Here is a 20,283-nt window from a genome sequence, read left to right on the forward strand (position 1 = left end):
GGGTGTGCGGTGGAGTCTGTAATGGGGGTTGGATGCTCCTGTGCCGACCCCTGCTTACTACTGTCATTGTATCAAAGCTGAGGTGACACCTTTCAGGTTTCTCTTTGTCTCTCTGACTGCGAGCCTAAAATGGAGACAGAGCTTTTTGTATTAATCCACCGTCTGCTCGGTGTCAAACAGGGAAGCTCCTCACTTTCTGTACAGATGGGAGGCGAGAGGGAGGGAGGGAGGGAGGAGTGAATTCAGTTGGCTGCTGCAGGTGATCAGCATTGCCATTTAAGCCTGCGGCACCCCCTAGTGGCTTCTTCTAGAAACTTGACACTGAAACAAGTCTGGCAGCCGAGGCCGGAACAGCAGAACTGAAAGCCAGTATGTACTTTCAGAATACAAAAGAAAAAAAAAAGCCAAACCAAAAAGACATTTTTTTTATGTTTAAACCAAAAAAACAACAACCAAAGAATGATGGGTAACTGCTGAATATGTATCATGGGTAGTTTTAGCAGTTCCCTGTCAGAGCTACCGTAGCACTCAGAGGATTGAAGTAAAAGCACCTGTGGGGTTCCGCGTGCTGATTATTTATGTTGCATAAAACAGTATTATGTTGAGCTGGAACTGAGAAACTGACATGAGGCAGTGTCTTCAGATGGAAGTCTTTTGACTCTGTAATCCCCAGTGTCCCCCCTGTCTGTCCCCGCCCTCTCCCCTGTGTGTACATGAAGACTTTACCCATCTACCTCAACTGTGTGAGATGTTGTGTGGCAAAGATATTCCTTAACCAAAGAATCCATCCTGTCAGGGTGTCTGTCTGTCTGTCTATCTATCTATCTATCTATCTATCTATCTTATCTATCTTGTCTATCCATCCGACTTTTCTTCATGCCTTTTACTCCAAACCAAATGTGCTGGAATCAATCCGTATTAGGAGCCGAACGAGGCCCCCTGTCCAGCCAAAGCTTAAGTCCAGTATGCCAGAGTGTCCCATCGATCCATGTCCTGTATATAAATACAAATCATTCTCAAGACCAAAAAAAAAGGAGGTGACAATCCAAGCAAGGAGGATCTTGCTGTAATCAACGTTGCCTATTCCTTGTTTTACCAAAAGACTAGAATCATGTGCTCTTGCTGTAACAGAAAAGCCCAAAAATAAAGCGCTCATCCAAAAATAAAAATAAAAGGTCGGAGGAGACAGAAGCTATTTTTCCACATTTGTAAGCCACCCCTGCCACCCTCCCCCCTCTGTTTTTTTTTTTCTTTCAAAATGTTTAGTGTAGTTTAAATACTGTTCGATCCCACTGTTGTAAGTAGGAAATGATGAAATCCATACAAAAAGCTTTAAACGGGGAAGAGCTGAGGGAAATATTATATTTGACTGAGTAGGAGTTTCCTCGGCTTGGACTCGACCCACCATGCTTTATCGTGCCATTCTTGTCCATGTGTTAGACTTCCTAATGAATGTGGCTAACCAACCAAAGGCTTTAAAAAAACTAAACAGAAAAGATACACAACACTTTAAAACGTCAATCATGGTGGGACATTTTGTATCAACAACTAAAGAAAAAATCCCTTTGAATACCTCATGTGAAAATTGTTTGTTGTGATGTTGCACTAAAAAAAATAAAAATGACTCATTTGTAACCCAACACTGTACTCGCTTGACTTTTTTCTCACCTTGCTGAGGTGTTTGCGGCGTAACTCTCTGTGGTTTTTAAAAAAGGCTTACACCGACAACCGAGGGTGTAGGTTTGTGATGGTGGGGGGGGACGGGGGGGGATGGGGTCTGAGTGCCCCAATAAAAATCCCACACATTTCTTGCATTATGTTGACTTTCTATACTACAGTTTATGCAGCAAAGGTCTTTATTGTGTATTTATGTAAAGGAAATAATTTATTATCTCCTGTGTTGTTCAAATTCAAATCATCGCACAGTGTGTTTTTTTTTGGAATCATGTACATCTCAACAACAACTCAATTAATTTAATAAGTTAAAGTCATAAGCTCCCAAATTTAAATCTACACACACATATAGGATCTTGATTTTTCACACTCCTGGGTTCTTTGTGTTCCAAAGTACACACTGGTCTTGTTTTCCGGGTCTGTTTGGAGCCCCCTGAATGGTTACCTCTTTTGGGGAGTGAATTGTCTTTTTTATTTTTTGAGGGGGACAAATCTACCTCTTCTACACATTTAGGGGGACATACCCCTGCACCCCCCCCCCACCCATCTACGTCTATGCTGCCAACAATAACTTGAAAATGCTGAAATGCTGTTTTACTCTTACATTAGATTACAAGTATTTCCTAAGAGCAAAATGTTGACCTATTCCTTTAACTTTGACTCATTGGACGTTTGCTAAGAGAGTCAGTAGAAAATTCAAATTAAATAAAAAAATCATTTCTTCTTCCTCAAGACAGTGCTACTCGCCTGCAGGCAGCTGGTCCTCTATATGATATGCTATCACATCAGCATGTGCACAGGGCTGAGATGTTTACCAGAGACACGGCTATTGATTTTGGCCTTCCTTCTGTCGTAACATGTAATAGCTAAATTGACCAACAAGCCAATTTCCCAAAGAGTCAATGGAATCCTTTCAGGCGGTTTTCATGGCAGATTTAACAGACTGACAAACCTGGAACTGCTGGTGTAAAATCAGATCTTGGCCTTCGTCGCGTCAGAACGCTGATATTTACTGAAAGGCCGACGTTACAGAGTACATCTGGGTCTTTATTGCAGATTCTTACACACACACACACACACACACACACACACACACACACAAACACATGGTCAAGAAGTTCAATAGTGTTTAATTGTAGTATTCAAAGTCTTGTCATTTGCTTTTGTTGTACACAGGTGCATCAAGATGAACTCAAAACATGTTGAAAAATGTTAGAATCAATGTAACATTAATCTGTAAATATGCTGTATACATAAAATCGACGGGAACTTCAATTTTACATCTGATTCAATTTGTTTCCTCTGCAGCTACATGATGGGGTAGCAGCTGTAAAGACCGATACCACACTGGTTGCTCTTGTTGCGTGCCATCCGGATGTAGCCCTGGTCTCCAAAGCCTGGTCCCCAGCTGAGAAAAAGAGCAAAGAAACATCCCCATATCAATAAAAGAAATAGTAAAAAGTGATTCATCAGTAAACCTACTAGTTAACTAATGATGAGAATATAAGCAGAAGAGTCGGTCCACCACTGGCACCTCATACTAATTGTTTAGCATGCGCTCTGATCAGAAGCTAGAGTAGTCTTGTGTTGCCAGACCTTCCTCCGTGGCATTGCAGAGGAAGGTCTGGCTAGTCCACACAGTGTTCTAGGATGGCTTTATTGGCATTTCTTTAAACCAATCACAATGGGTCGTCTTGCGCCGGACGCAGCAACAGCGCCGGTGAAAAACAGCCTCAGGAAGGGACATGTTCCGATGGAACATGTGTACGTTCAAAAGTTGTTTTAGTTGTGCAACAGAAAACTCAGATTGGACAGATAGTCTAGCTAGCTGTCTGGATTTACCCTGCAGAGATCTGAGAACCAGGTAACCATAGTCCTCATCAGTCCACCGGAGTTTGGAACGCCATCACAGAGAAACCAGAAGTTAACGGACATCCCACCAGAACAATCTCGTGAATAAAATGTCTTCGATACGGACTAAAGCTAGAGTAACTATTGGTATAAATCACAAGGTCATAGTTAAATAAAATGGATCTAGTACAGAATGGCACGGAAGGGACAACAACTACCAGAGATGCACTGCTTATTTTTTTTTTTTTATAAGAGTATTTTTGTGGGGCTTTTTGGCCTTTACAAAACAGGACAGCTACAAACATGAAAAAGGAGGGAGAAATTGTGGAAGACACGCAGCAAAGGGCCACTGCTATAAGGACTTAGCATTTGCACATGGCACACATGCTCATTAGCCTTTTTAATTTGTTTTTAAAAGCACCCATGCTCATAATTTCATTCAGGCTTTGCAAATGTTTGTGTTTTGCTGAATGATAAAAGGAACCTTGCAATGGAGGATGGCGTGCAGCTCTTCAATATGCGTTAGCTCATCTGATAAAGTTTAAAAAACCAAACCTGGCTACATCAGGTTTGTCTGACACTTGGCTTCCTCCTTACTTTAGAGAATGCTAATCGCTTTCTGTGTTAAGGTATTATATCGGAGGCAAAGGAGAGAACATTTTGAAAAATTATCTTGAATAATGATCCAAAATCTCTAAATGCTTCGGACATGTTTATTAGCTGGGTGGGACTGAAAACACACAGATGGTTACCGATACGTCGGCATTTACAATGGCAGATTTAAATTTTTATCTTTTTTTTTTTTTTTTTAAATCGGCCATACTAAATCTTATTTTTCTTATTCATTTCCTCTTTTACAATCATTTATAAAAACAAATGATCCTGATGAATTAATATTTAGCGGTCAGCCATGTTATAAGCGTTGTCGTTGCATAGTTTGTCCACCAGAGGTCCCTGTTGGCAACACTGATTTTTTTGTTTTGTTGTTAATGTGTTTTTGTTCAAAGGACTTTAAGTTTTAAATCTTATGTTTGTATTTTTATACATTTTATTTATCAGACCTCTGTTATGTTGTGACAATAAAACAAATTATTATCATATTAGTGAGGACTCATAAATAACTACAAATAACTAATGTTATGGAAATCTGTGTATGTTTTTGAATGCGTTTCTAGATTTAAAAAAAATATATAGTATATCAGCCAATATATCAGCATTTTGTATTTTTAAATAATCAAATAATTGTATTGGTCTTAAAACTCCTCTATCTGTTAGGCTTTAAATCTTCTCCAGTGTGTGTGTGAAGTCCTAACTCAACCGGTCTGTATTTATGTGGTTGACACCACCCCGTTTCACAGCTGCATGTCCTCAGTCGTTAGGCGGAGAGAAACAACAGGTGGAAATCATTTCAAAATCCAGGTTAAGGTTCCATCAAATAAATTTTAAAATGATTTGAAAAAAAGGTAATACATGTGAAATGTTTTCCCTGGCAAGACATGAGATAGAAGCTTAAAATATTAAACTCTTGGGAACACTTGGGTGTTTCAGGTGTTTTATGTTGTCATCACTTAATCTCTAAATTGAAAGGCCAACGTCCCTGTTCATACATCAGTAAACTGATGAGGGTCATGCACTGTGTGGTGAGACCCGGAAAAAAGAAGATTATAACGAGCTAAAACATGACTGATGAGGTCAGCTCTAGAAAACAGGGAAGTCACGATGGTTTTAACGCATTAAGTGTTGCAAAATAAAACTTCTTCTTCTCTATTACACTCAAATGATTTTGTGACACAGGCTGATTTAGACCAACGTTTCAGTCTGGCTGCTTGACACAGGGGCGTAGCCTTAATTTCCGAAGTGAGGGCGGGGGCAGATTGTTCAGGAGGAAGATTTTTGTCAAAAAGATCCTCTCCCATTTGTCTCTCCAAATCGCAGATTCTTAGTACCCTACCTTTCATTTATGATTGATGGATACACACATTTCCATAAACCGTTCCATTCTGTCTTGCCTAAAGGAAGACCTGCTAACATTTGAACCGGCCCCACGGAGGTGGAACATGGCCAATGAACCATCATAATGAGCTATAAACACGAGGGAGCGACTTATGTGAATACGCAGGTGGACAACAATCCGCGAGTAAGCGACAGGCGATCATTGGGTGGTAACCACCAAGTGAGATTCTGTGCAGTGCTGTCTCCCTGCCAGTACAACTGAATGAGATCAGCTGAAGGTGGTATCATACATCCCTAATAACAGGTCCATTTATAACAACAGTGGCCACACTAGTTCAACACAATTCAACTCTGGCAGCGAAGGGGAGTGTGACGAGCACGAACGCGACAGTTTCAGGGGATTGCACCTGACTGTTGCGTCCCCTGTCAGATTGCATCTGACTTGCATCTCATTGAAAATGAATACGAGGAGCAGCAATCACCCCCGGTGTGAAAAGGCCTATACACTAACCCTTATTATTGCATACTGATGAGTTTTCCTACCTATTTTAAGTTTAAGTTGTATTATATATTAATTTGTTAAAGCCTATATCTATATGAGTCTATCAACCAACTGACACAACCTGAGTAACATGCACAAGTTGTATTTAAATTTGTGTCACTTTGCCAGACCATCCACACGCTGTGGGGGGGAGGAGGGTCTGGCAAGTCCACACAGATGGCAGAATAACTTGTTCTGGTTTATTCTGGTAGGGTACGGACTACATCCAACTCAACTCAGACGTGTTGTAAGCGTGGAGGACAAGGGCACTGCCAAGTACTTTCAGAGGCAGGTGTTTCTGGAAATCATAACTCTGTTCTACCACTAAACTCATGTCGGCAAAATATCCAAACCCTCCCTGCTTGTTGACACAGATCATACTTCCCTACAGTTGTCTGTCTTCCCTGTTTCACTTCCCCTACACCAGATCAACATACAAGAACATACACAAGCTACACGTCAGCTCAGTATGAATGTATGATTGAACTAGAAAGGGGTTTAGAGGAGGCCAGGTAAGATGTCTCACCTGTTTTTTATCAGCCAGTAGTCTTCCCCGTTCAGTGTGCCGTAGCCCACAGCCAGAACCCCATGGTTCACTCTCAGGGTGCAGCTCGGGTCATTGTACACTCCTGAAATGGCACGGGTGAAAAAATTAACAAATCCATCTCATTATATTCAAATTCATTTTTTGTTTTAAAAACATTTAAGCCATGAATGTATTGAATGTTTTTTGTTAATTTTATACAAATGTGCTCCTATATTCAGTTTTTTTTTATTCTCGTGTTTTGAGAAAATGTAAATGTTAAATAGTAAAGTAATAGTGCTGTGCAATTAATCACATTTCAATTGCGTTTAAGATTTCGGCTCCTGACGATCACAAAAACAGAATAATCTCGAAAAAGAATTATTTTTTTGCACATTACATTTTGCAAGTAGACTCTTATTTTGTTTTCCGAATGGGAAAAAAATGGTTCCCAGTTCATGGTGTTTTCACTGTTGATCTGTTTAACTGTTTCACATTTTTTAAGTTTAACAATAGCAACATCTGTCTAAAAGTCATTGAGTACAACAATCGCACCGCCATGAGGCCATGAGGCCATGAGGCCATGAGGCCATAAGAGCATGAGGCCATGAGGCCAGGAAACCATGAGGCCATGAGGCCATGAGACCATGAGACCAAGAGACCATAAGGCCATGAGGCCATGAGGCAGATGTTTGATTACTTCACATTTTAACTGTGATATTTTGGATTTTTGGAATTCTGAATCTGCCACGTTCTCTCTCAGACAAATATAGTAGTACAATGTCTGCCTCTAATGTAGAAGTACACTGTAAGTCAGTTGTAGGTTATACATGGAGTTGCATATTAAGCGCTTTGGATCCTTCTGTAAGCACTACCACAAGCCAAGCAATCGGCCCGTTCCAAACAGGCACATTGTGAACAGGCACTGTCCTAGTGTAAGTAAGGATGATAGCCTGTGCAGATGATGATGAATAACGTACCACTCCTGTAGAAGAGGAATGTGGGCCGTGTGGCGTCAATTGCCACAGAAACGGGTCCAATGGTGGCGAGAGCCTGCTTCAGAGCGCCCTCGTCCCCTCTGGGCAGGAAGCTGTAATTGGAGCAGTTGGCGGCGCGGTTCATCGGGTTGTAGTAGCACTGTTGTGTCTGAAGTAAGAAAACAAACATGGTTTAAAAGCTGGTGTGATGGTGTTTAAGCTATAGTGCGTAGTTTTGGCTGCCCCCATGAGGAATTCTAAGAAATGACAACAACACTGTCAGAACATCCACATGACACAAGCCTTCCGTGATCTCGCAGGATTAAAAAAACATGATGGACTCTTCAGAAGAGGTAATTATCGTCACTCAAGTTTCTGCGTGCGGATGACACAATACTGATTGTGTCAATTAGTATTGATCAGCTGATTGTCCTAATTAGCTTTGTAGCAGCTCATTTGGCAATGGCTTTTTTATTGATATCAAAGGAGTTACTTTACTCTCGGATATCAGACGTCTGACTGACTAAAGAAGTCAGTGCAACAGTTTATAAAGGCTACACTGTGCCAATGCATGATACTCCACACAAGAAATAAATTAAATGTGTGTATCTGTCATAAAAATATTAATTATCCTGATACATACTGTATCTTGTAAAAATTAGGGTCAATGACCCCAGAACATGCTATGTGCCACTCTGTCGCCCACATTTCAATATGGCAACTTGACGTGTAAAACATGTAAAATGTGATTTTTTTCTTCACATTTTTCCAACTTCAGAAGGTGAGGCAGAAAGTACTGCCTTCCTCCTCCTCCTCCTCCTCCTCCTCCTCCTCCTCCTCCTCCACACAAAACACGAAAAACAGCAAACCAGATGAAGCCCGGAGGACAAACACGTTGTCCGCTCCGATTAATTTGTTGTTGCTCCAAAGAGACATTAACAGCAGAGCGCAGACAACATGGAAGAGTGTTGCAGTCTACAGCCTGGAGGGTCGGACTCAAATTTCCGTATTTCCACCCACATTGTTGTCTCATACAGGATTGTTTTCAACTGTAAACCTGAAGTTTGCACAGGACTTATATGTTTAAATGTCATGTAAAGTTGGATAAAAACACTCTGTCCTCAAATTCCTGTTTTGTTTTTGTCTTCATAATTCAATTCAATTTGATTGTCAACAGTTAACAGAAGTTCACTCAGGACACTTTACACACAATTGCACTTATGTTGCATTCTAGTCAGAGTTGAGGGTTGGAATTTCCCGGTTGAAACGTCTGACTTAACTTAGTCTTGCTTTGCCAGACCTTCCTCCACAGCGCCGGACGGAGGAGGGTCTGGGCGGCACTAAGATCTGCTGCAAAAAATCCTCAGGAAGGAACTTGTTTTGGTGAAACCTGAACATTCAAAAGTTGTTATAGTTGTGTGAGATAATACTCTAGATTGGACAGCTAGTCTAGTTATCTGTCTGGATCCACCCTGCAGAGATCTGAGGAGCAGTGGAAAGTGTGAGGTAATGGACATCGCTGAAAAGACATGCATCCAGCCAAATTTCCTGCGGCACTAGAGCAATCCCGCAAGTGGAAAGTCGAGGACAAAAACTTAATTTGACTTAACTTCTAAAATCTGAAGAAATCAATCAATCTTCTTTCATAGTGAGAAAGCTAACGCCCCCTACTGTTGCAGGGAAGTACTGACTTACAACGACTAATGACAATATACACAATCGTCAACATTTTTCCCATCTTCCGGACGACTTCTAGCTCACCCAGTAAGAGCGTGCCCACCATGTAGGCTGAGTCCTTTGCAGCAGCCCAGGTTCGAGTCCGGCCTGTAGCCCTTTGCTACATGTTATCCCCCATCTCTCTCCCACCTGTCCCATCTATCCACTGTCCCTATGTAATGAAGGGAAAAAATCCCCCCAAAAATAAGCTTCAAAGAAACGTTTACCGTTAATGTTCTTTGATACGCAAAAAGTGGGAAAATGTGCCGAAAAAAGGCTTCTAATGATGTTAGAAATGTTGTTTCATCTGCCCAACAGTCCAAAACCCAAACATATCCACTTTTCTGTCATAGATTTTCACGCTTGAGAAGCTTAAAAATGTTTTAAAAAAGTACTATTTTGTTTAAACATGGAACATGCAAAAAAAATAAAAACTAAAACTAATCGTGTGTAACCCCAAACCAGATGTTATGCCTAGACCTGAATCCTTTCACTGAGACTGCTGTGCCTCTGCTCCATTATGTTTTTTGGGGGGGATTTTAGGCCTTTATTTTCACAAGAAAGATGAAAACATGAAAGGGGGGGAATGACATGCAACAACAAGGTCGGAGTTGAACCTGCGGCCTCTGTGTAAAGGAGTAACCCTCTATATATGGGCGTGTGCTCTACCAAATGCGTTACCCCGGCGCCCCCATATGCATTATACCTAATTAAAGGCAGAGTGTAAATACTACATACATTTGTTCAACATTTGAGAGTAGTCCGGCCCTGTGTTTCAAAAGATCATATCTAAAGGTTTTGACAGAACTTTGGCTTGGTCTACACACTGAAACCCTGTGCACACCTGTTGCTCGTAGGTAATCAGTTCCCTCCCTACACACCTGGGCATGATGGCCTTATCAAGGAGCATGACGTCTTTCTAGGATTGCTTTTTTTCTCAAATTGTGTTTTCCAAAGAAAGAAAATGGGAAACTGAGGCCATGAAATTGTGTTTTGTTTTGTACTTTTGAAGTGCTGCCTTGTTCTCCCTCGTGTTGTCTTCCCGCCGAGCTGGAAATTTATATTTTTCTGATTCAAAATTGAAAATGAAAAACCTTTTATCAAGGTTATGGTCGTCTTTTTCTCCCCTTTTCTGGCTTTCCCTCAATGTTTTTAAATGTTTCAATGTTTAAAAAAAAAGTTTTTGTTTTTTTACATTTTTTCACATTTTTGCCGCTTTATTTGACATTTTTTTCGCGATTCGCAATGTGTGTACTGCGGCAGTTATTATTGCGATGACGAAGCTATCGGTAATATACAAGCGTGTATATATGACTTTTGTTTCTGTTTTTGATTTTAAATGCGTATTTGTTGATTAGATGTGCATAATTCCTACAAAAATCATCCTGAAACACCTATAATGTTTGGGTCTGCAGAAAGTTTTGAATAATAATAATACTACTACTAATAATAATAATAATAATTACATGAATAAAGACATTTGCATGCAGGAACGGCACAAATTGCAGAGTTTGACGCTCCAAATTTCCTCGGGGACGACCCAGCTGAACCGGTTATGATTTCTCCCCCCCGTAATGTTGAAACAACCCTTACACCTTACCTTTACATGTTTTCTTTACAAGTTTAATGAGTTTTCCAGATCCTGTTGCTGCGTGTCAGAGCAGCAGGGCTGAAGCGGTTCCTCACCTGTCCCGTGTAGGGGTACGAAGCATCCGAGTCGATGCCCTGGTTGTCGATGACGTACTGGAAGGCATAGTGCATGAGGCCACCGTTGCAGCCGTGGTTGCCATATTTGCTTGAACAGTCCACCAGGTTCTGGGGGCTGAGGTCCACCAGCTTCCCTGTTTTCTTGGCTAACTGGCCCTCCAGGGCCCCGGCGGCACTGAAGGCCCAGCAGGAGCCACATGAACCCTGGATTCAAATGAGTTGTGTTACTGGGATGTCATACAGAGTGCATTCTTTTAAATTCTTTATTAGCCTCAGAGTAGTCTTGCATTGCAAGACCTTCCTCCACAGAACGGACACATGAAGGGCCGCACAAGCATTTAAAAAAAAAAAAAATCCTATCTATCATTTGACCGTGTAGAGAATTGGCAAATTGGCGCCTCCTGCAGCTGCTTGCTGAGAAGGTGCAGGGAACAGAAGCATGTGTGAGAAGGGGAAAGGGAGTCAGGTTTTACTCCTAGCTTGTGTTTTCTGTTCTTAGTACAATAGTGTAATAATTAAATTCTCTTTGTGCTATTTAGAAAATGCATTCCATATTTTGTTTGTATATTATTCTTAATATGTTATATTAATGTTGCTCTCTGCTCTTGTTACATTTCTACATGTCTGATTGTTTATATTTTGGGACATTTATATATATTATTATAATAACCTAAGTAAAAGAGAAAATTATACTTCTCAATTGCACAAATCCTTCATTTGAACATTTGGAAAACACATTTAAGAGAATCTAGTTATTTAACTATTGCAATTACAACAGGAAACACTTGTTAAGGTGATCAATCTCCTCCTCCAACATTGCCAAAACACCATGAACACAATTCTGTACCAAATATGTAGGTATAAAAAAGGGAGGGGGGGGCGCCAGGGTGTAATTCAATGTAGAATTACAACTGGTCTGGCTAGTGCACACAGCATTCTGGGATGGGAGAAAAACGTGCTCGGGTTTATCGGCATTTCTTTAAACCAATCACAATCCATGGGCGTTGCTAGGCGTTGATCAAAGCCACGGTGCCTCTGCAAAATAGCCTCAGGAAGGAAATTGGTTTGGTGGGACATGTGTACGTTCAAATGTTTTAAGCGTGCAACAGAAAACTCAGATTGGACAGATAGTCTAGCTAGCTGTCTGGATTTACCCTGCCGAGATCTGAGGAGCAGTTACCCAGTTTAGAGAACACCAACACAAGGAAAGCAGAAGGTAACGGACATCTGGCCAAAATAAAAGACGGCGGCACAGGAACAATCCCGTTAAGTGGATATAGACTAGCTTCAGAGTTAAATGGGAGACTTCACATACCCATGTTTGGCAAAACAACAGGAGTTTATAGAGACGGAGCCAACGGAGGGCACGGCAGAGTTTGAGAGGTTAAAGAACTCTGCTGATTCTCTGGGAAATTTGCTTCTTTGTCTATTATATCTAACATGGTGCACAGAACTGAAGAGATTCCAAAATCAATACTTGTAAGTCTCTGGTCGAATGATACTCATCTGCACAACACCAGTTCTTCTTCGTTTTTACATTGGAAACAAGATTTTAAAACTACCACACTTTGTTATTATTGACTTTCCACAACAAGATCTTAAGACTTGGTTTGTTAAAAAAATAGGTAATCATTTACTTAAAAACTAATTCTGACTTTTTAATCGGTTTAACGTCCTTTGTTGATCATCTCAAAAAATGTAACAAAAGGATCTCGCACCTTTTTGGCACCAAAAGCAAAGTGGATGTGGCAAAAAAATAAAAATAAACTTGCAAAAGTGGCCGACGTGGCAACAACTTCCTGTGCGGACAGGGACAAACGAGGACTGTGGCTGCGTTGACTTGAAGACGTCTCTGCTGACTTATCGGACCGACTGTGTTCCTACGCTCAGATATATGAATCACCGATGGAAAACCGAATCAGAGAACGTTTATCTTTACCTGATACTTCACACTGGTGACACAGCCCTTCTGTCTCCAGTCCATGGTGTCGGGTATATCGGTCCCGGATGTCCCCACAAAGGTGGATGGTGCCCTCTGGAGATCAGCGGGAACACTGAGTGTGGCGTACGACTGCAGGATCTCCTCTTGAGTCTGTGAGGAAGCAGATAACATTTCTAATAAAATGAGCGGCAATGTGCTATATTAATTTAGCAGGGTTGTGAATATAGATTTAAAGAGAAAGGAACTGATAAACTGGGTGAACTTATATTTATTCAAATATTTGTTATAGTATCTTATCCTATTATTTTTTCATGCATATTGTATGTATGTATATTGTATCCTAGTATTTCATTTATATTTATATGCTGTGCTGTGTGACTGATTTTGACTATACCGTTTTTTTAAACCTGATTGGACTGAAATCCATTATTAAGACGTTCCTGATTAATCAATTTGTCTAGAAAGCGTATAAAGGCGATAAATAGTAAAGTTGTAGAAGTAGTATTCGTAAAGTGGAAGCTTCTGATAATCTGGGAAATAAATGGCAGTAAGTTCTCATTCTCATGCAGAATGTAAATGAGTACATTTTATCATTTCACTCTTTGGCCCTTCCGCTGGTCTAACTTTTCTTTGTTTGACCAATTGTACTTTCTTGACTCAGGCCTTTCATTCTTTACTGTAGTAATGAGAGGATGTCTGCTCTTAGCTCAACCACTGATCCACAGCTCCTCAAGGATGTGTTCACCACATCCAGGATGGTGTGAATAGCCTACAGTATGTTCTCGCTGGTCTAAATTAATCAGTGACTGAAGGACTAAAGCGGTGCATGCTTTGCGTCCTTTAACCTGCTTCGCTTCGAACCGGGTCGAAGATTCTCTGGAAATATGCAGTTTGTCTGATTCCTGAGAACTAAAACAACTGAGCTCTCCTTCTAATCTTTGCTTCAGTAAAGTTGACCCCCCCCCATCCCCCTTCAGTATCAAACAGCAGAGTGAGCGAGCGTCTCACCAAGTCTCCCATGTGGTTCATGCCGAGGTCGTAGGTGTGAAGCCCCATCGAGGCCTCCAGGTTGTGCAACGTGATGAGCATCAGGTTCTTCTCCCACAATTCCCTGCGGCGCACATCCTCCACCTCGAGGCGTACAGTAAGAGTGCATAGGGTCAAATACTGTATAAGTACATGATGAATCTTACATCAAATCTTATAGATTTTACTGCCTACTAACATATTTACAGGCTGTATTTTTTTTATTATCACATACTTCATTGTGGTACTTCTTCTCGTGCGTCTTCTTCCACAGCTCCCAGTGGTCGTCCAGCCGGCTGTCAATCATGGCCGCTGCCTCGACACACAGGCAGACGAGCAGCAGGCTCGCAAACATTGTGCCTGTAAACACACACACACACACACACACACACACACACACACACACACACATGGACCACATCAAAAGTTAGCATTATGGCTGCACAATCACAATCAGCGGGGACGCAGTATTTCTTAACCCTTGTGTTTTCTTCCCTTCAAACAAGAAAAAAAACGTTTTGGTCAATTTTTTTCAACATTATTATTGCTTTTTTCAATGTCAAGGGTGCTTTTTTAAATGTAGTAAACACTGTATTGATTGTTACATTTGAGTTGCTCAGAGTCAGATTTAAGTCAAAATAGGAGTAAGCAAACAACTAGTACAGTGGGGCTCTAAAGTTTGGGCACCCCAGGTAAAAATTTGTATTAATGTGCATAAAGAAGCCAAGAAAAGATGGAAAAATCTCCAAAAGGCATCAAATGACAGATTAGCCATTTGTATAATATGTCACAAAAAGTTAGATTTTATTTTCATTATTTACACCAAACCTCAAACAAGAACTGAAAGACTCTTGACTGGCTACACGAAGCGTTTCCAAGCTGTGATACTTGCTAAAGGGGGGGGGGGGGGGGGTATTAACTCTGCAGGGTGCCCAAAACTCTGTTAGTTTGAAAATGTAAATGATGGAAATAAAATCTAACTTTTTGTGACATATATGCTATACGGATGTCTAATCTGTCATTTGATGCCTTTTGGAGATGTTTCCATCTTTTCTCGGCTCCTCTATTCACAATAACACAAATTTTTACCTGGGGTGGCCAAACTGTCGAGCCCCACTGTAGGAGCTGAAAACAATGTAGCAGTTCCTTTTCCTGGGTCCACATAAGACAATCACAACATTTACATAAAAAAACATACATAGCACTTTACAGACATTTAAAAAAAGACATACCATTGTGTACATGTTTTGTAACAAATAAAATGACGTCACATCCGACAATAACGGCCAAACATAGTTAGATTATCTCGTTTATTTTTTAAAGTGGTTTGTTTTATTATGTTATATTATGTTGTTCTACAACAGATTATTTAAATTCTATTGAACATAAAGTACAGTTTGAACAAAAGTAGGGGCAGGAATCATCAGACGCCTCCCGATCATCACGATGCTCATGCCACGATACGATATTATTGCGATTTTAAACATAGTGCAATATTCTGTGATATATTGCAATTTATAACCTTTTTTACAACTTCTAATTTTTCCCCATTTCAAATGATGTCCCCAAAAGGAAACTTTGTTAACATCCATTTTATCTAAAAAGATATATTTCTGTTTGTTGATCTCACTTCCATTTTAAAGCTGCAAAATGGGATTGTCAACCAGACAAACTGACCAACACATGTATAATAAAATATACCTGGCGCCTGTGTCTCGATTCAGTATTGCCGTTGAAAATATTGCGATACTATGCTGTATTGATTTTTTCCCCCCACCCTTAAACAAAAGTAGCTGGAACACAAATCAGACTACAGTAATATCTGGTATTGCACATATAATGCATTACTGATTGCACATAATTGCACATACTTGTCCAATAAAGACCTTGACCCATTACCCATACTCCTTTATTAGCACTATTCAGCAAGTTAGCAGAGCAGAAAGCCAACACCTAAAGCCTCTAACCAGCCACACAGGTGGTGTCAGTTATCAGCTGATCAGACCTCTGCTCAGGTTAAGAGGGCCGGACCTTTGATGGAAATATATTAGGTCACAAATCTTTTTTATCAATGAGAATGTCAACAAGCTCAACAAATAATGCTTTCATGTCACCTGAGAATATCAGGGACCGCCCCCGTGCTTATGTTGTTTTTCTGACTGCCAGCGTTCACATGATGCGTGTTCTTCTTCTGGTATTTTGGCGTTTGTCATAACAACATGTTGGGCGTAGCCCAGTTCATCAGGTGTGTGAAAACACGGAGGCCACAATAACAAGGATTTGCTACTGTTTTCTTACGCGACCACACAATCCCCATCCTTAGTTTTACATACATAGACCTATTTATGAATAATTTGAAACAGGTTATGTCTTTGTATGATTCTTGGCAGAGGCGTTTGTCCGCAATAAACTTAAGATTATTGTCATTGAAATATTTTCAGCGAACCAAAGTCGCCTACATCAAACGTCCGTTGTCAACAACGTGTCACCAACTGGGAAACGCTTTTAGCAAGATCTAGTTTCCCACCTCGGATTCCCACAGGAAGTGACGTGACGTTTTTACTGGGAAAAAGGTTTTTCCGATGCCCATGAACGCACAGAAAGTGAGCAGGAGACTCAGGAAGACTTCACTCACTCGGTCTAAGCATACCCACAAAGGCCTGGGAAGAGGTCGAATCCACCGGTTCGACTCAAAACACCTGTGTGGGCGTTCAGGGACTTTGAAGCAACACCAAAGCACTCTTCCTCTTCGCCACCCCCCCTACATGTTGGAAGTGGAACTGTCCCGTTATGTCTCATTGGAAATAAAGATCCACTACACGATCTGGCAAACGTTCATTGTGCAGTTACCGCCGATGGGTTGCAAAACGAATGCAGAAGTGCCGTTCACCCTGTTACGAGTTTATAACCCGCTGAAATGATTTTAGAAACATTATTTTATGGCACAATGGAATCTTTGGTGTTGCTGTAAATTCTTACCCGGATAACGGGTAACGCACTTAACATCATTGTTTATTCTTCAAGGTGGCTATAGAAAAGATTTCAAGGACTGCAGATATAGTTTTTAGGCTAATTCATGGTACTCGAGTACGTTTGCAGCATTGTTAAGGAAACCAATATGTATTTCTTCTTTTTTTTTTGAAATTCTACTTTTTCTGTGCTATCCTGAGTGTGAACAAATTCTCCTATTTTCATAATGTCTCTCTTATTGTTTATTAACCTTTCTCTTCTCTACTTATTTTCAGCTGTGTTTGTTGTGCTTCAAAAAACAATTTTTTCTCTAGGGGATCAAAAAAAGGTATCTCTTATCTTATTACACAAACCAATAAACAGCATCAACAGCTGTGGAGCTCATAATGTTTCAGCTCGTGTTGACACTAGTTTTTAGAGCAGTCCATTTGACTCCATGTTCATGTTTCAGGATGTGGTTAGAGCTGGTATTTATTTAGTCTGAGATGTTTTGAACATCCTGATCACCCCCATTTCATCTGAAACCTCTCAAAGACGTCTCTGCCTTCTAGTTCCAGTCTCTCAGAGACAGATTCAGAGCTGCAGAGTTATTGAGTCCTTTGAAGACTTCCCCTTCTCAAATGTAAATCTGTTATAGTTTCTTCTCTCCTCTGCGACAGTAAACTGAATATCTTTTAGTTGTGGACAAAAAAAAAAAAATTTGAGGACGTCATTTGGGTTTTTTGGGAAACGATGATCGAAAATCTTTCACCATTTTTGGACATTTTTATAAAACAAACAACTAATCAATGAATCAAGAAAGTAATCAACAGCTTAAGCGACTGCAAAGAATAAATAAAAAAGATTACATTAAATGCATCCTAGAGATAAGAAGATATGTTGTTTGTCCCAATACATAGTTTGTCAAAAGCAGTACGCCAAAAAAGACCAGGATGTCCTACTGCACGGTTACATTTTGCGGTATGCAAGCCTGCATGCTTTTCTGGTTCTCTAACCCACAATTGTTTTTGAAGAAAAAAAGTTTTGAAGAAGTAGTACGCCCCAATTGCATGCATTCATTTCTTAAAGTAACAGTACGTACTTTTTAAGGGTGTGTGTGTGTGTATGCCTGTGTGTGTGTGTGTGTGTACGCCTGTGTGTGTGTGTCTGTGTGTTCAAGATCTCCATCTGATGGTCAGCAGTCCACAATGAATGAAAAAATAAACTGTAAAAATTGAACTGGACATAAATCCCGAAGTGAGGCAACTCTCGTAAGACCAGAACTAAAACTTAATGAACAAGCAAGAAATGTCCAAAACGCATCAGTCAACGTCAGACGGATGTAAAGGCCGGCGTTACCACAGCTCCTGACTGGAAGTCTATACTGCCAGAAAGACACAATCAGCATTTAATAATAAGGAAGTATAGCTACCTACAAAGAGCAGCGAATGTTAACCAAATTCCGGTTTGTTTGCTTTAAAATGAGATAAAAGATCAGTATGTAGCTCTGCCAGTTTCTCCTGATCGACTGGACCACGGAGAGCTAGGAGAGAACGGAGTGGGGACACAAACATCACCAGAGTGTTACCAAAAAAGGAGCCGGTACCCTGATTCAGCAGTTGCATGACATGATGATCGCATGTACTGGATTATATGTGTATTCAGTGTTGGAATGGAACTAAGTACATTTACTCACGTACGGTACTTGTGAGGTTCTTGTACTTTACTTGAGTCTTTATTTCCATGCCACGAGCAAAATGTTGTACTTTTCAACTCCACTACATTAATCTGACCACTTTAGTTACTTTACAAATGATGATGTTTGCACACAAAACACATGTACTTTATAAAACACTATAGGTATTATAATATAAGTACTATAAGTCCAGCTGAAACGTTAAAAGATTACACACTTAGCTGATCGACAGAACTGTTTGGATCGTTTCCAGAGTCTAAATGTGAAGATTTTTCCGCATAGAATACTTTTACTTTTAATACTTTAAGTAGATTTTCCAGTTAATACTCATAACTTTTATATACTCATAGATTTCATATACTCATACTTATAATCATAGATTTTATTTGCTCATACCTTTGCATTAGTACTTTTAACTAAAGGACTTTAAGTACATTTTCCAGATAATAATGACTTACTTTTATATACTCATAAATTTTTTATGCTCATACTTTTACTTAAGTGACATTTTCAATGCAGTAACAGAGTATTTTTACAGTGTGGTATTAGTACTTTTAAGTAAAGGATCTGAATACTTCCACCACTGTTCATATTTATATGTATATCCTGTAGGTGTGTTTTCTAGCTTCATGGGGGCGGCGTGTCTGATTTTACACAAAATTCCTTGGTTTTTTCAATATATCATGATTTAAAGCTTATTTTAGTATACATACAGTATCTGCATATTAATAATACTGTTAATAACAAATTACAAGTAAGGGGACTTCTCTACTACAAAAAGACTACAAAGCAGCTCACCTGACACCTGACCGAGTCACTATGACAGTTCAAAGTTACATAGCACCAAGATAAACCCAAATATGTACAACTATATGTAAATATGATATGTTATGATATAATAGAATATAATGATCACAGTCAAAGTGAGCTAATGCACACGGTGGACTTTATCCGAAGAAAGTGGCCTTGGTTGATCACTTCAGTTGATCTTATTACTAATTTCAGAAATATTGATAAGAAAAAAAGACATAGGTCTCAATCCGGCTCATAGGAAGTGTTGTTAAGAGTTTAATGTAACACACATAGGCTTCCCCTGCGGATGGACAGTTCTAATTCTGACATGTAGTCGGATGATTGTTTAGTTGTTGCCGTCTTACAGTTATTATAAACCACCACAGCCACACTCGCGCTCCGTGTAACAGCGTTACAGCAACATGTTATTTATTTCCAGTCCCTGTGATAACCACACCTGCGTTCTGAACACAAAGAAAACTCCTTGGTAAAACATAGAAACGAAAGTAAAAGCAAATCGGTATTAAAGCGTCTAATTGCGGACCACGGATCCCTCTTTTATACAAATGTATCTAAACACAAAGGGAAGAATATTTGAGTAAAAGAAGCTGATGAAAAGAGTTAATCTTACGTTGATCCGTAATCGTCATGGCTGCTGTGTGTCGAACCTCTGATAGTGTTTTCCTGGTTGATGGGCCTATTTATGATGAAAGTGTCACATGAGCTGTTGCACTTTCTTCCTCTTCAGAAACAGAAAGCTGCATCGTTATCTGTCTGGTAACCAACCGACCAAACAACCGAACAACCGAACAATAAGTGAAGAAAACAAAAGGGAAGCAAAAGTTATGGATTTTGTGTAACATAGTTTTAAAGCCTCAACAACTAGGCTACACCAGAATCTCATTTTTTATTTTCTGTGAATAGGGGGGGGGGGGG

At 40.1% G+C, this 20,283-nt stretch overlaps 1 protein-coding gene across 1 annotated transcript; it reads right to left on the minus strand.

Annotated features, from left to right (window-relative positions):
• Positions 1 to 2,420: 2,420 nt before the first annotated feature.
• ctss2.1 (cathepsin S, ortholog2, tandem duplicate 1) lies at positions 2,421 to 20,202 on the minus strand. Its single transcript, XM_034873838.1, has 8 exons — positions 19,979 to 20,202; positions 14,146 to 14,270; positions 13,893 to 14,015; positions 12,888 to 13,034; positions 10,922 to 11,152; positions 7,523 to 7,688; positions 6,546 to 6,648; positions 2,421 to 3,082 (listed from the first exon to the last, which is right to left on the minus strand). Exons 1-8 carry the CDS (start codon positions 19,995 to 19,997, stop codon positions 2,983 to 2,985), a joined length of 1,014 nt encoding a protein of 337 aa, XP_034729729.1. The 5' UTR covers positions 19,998 to 20,202; the 3' UTR covers positions 2,421 to 2,982.
• Positions 20,203 to 20,283: the final 81 nt, after the last annotated feature.

The sequence above is a fragment of the Etheostoma cragini genome, chromosome 6 (genome assembly GCF_013103735.1).
Source record: "Etheostoma cragini isolate CJK2018 chromosome 6, CSU_Ecrag_1.0, whole genome shotgun sequence".
Taxonomy (NCBI): domain Eukaryota; kingdom Metazoa; phylum Chordata; class Actinopteri; order Perciformes; family Percidae; genus Etheostoma; species Etheostoma cragini.

Coding starts and splice junctions, on each gene's coding strand:
- ctss2.1 (XM_034873838.1), bottom strand. Junction 13,035..13,892: donor TGAACCACATGGGAGACTTG/GTGAGACGCTCG, acceptor GCTTCCTCACAG/ACTCAAGAGGAGATCCTGCA. Junction 7,689..10,921: donor CGTACCCCTACACGGGACAG/GTGAGGAACCGC, acceptor TTCTTACTTCAG/ACACAACAGTGCTACTACAA.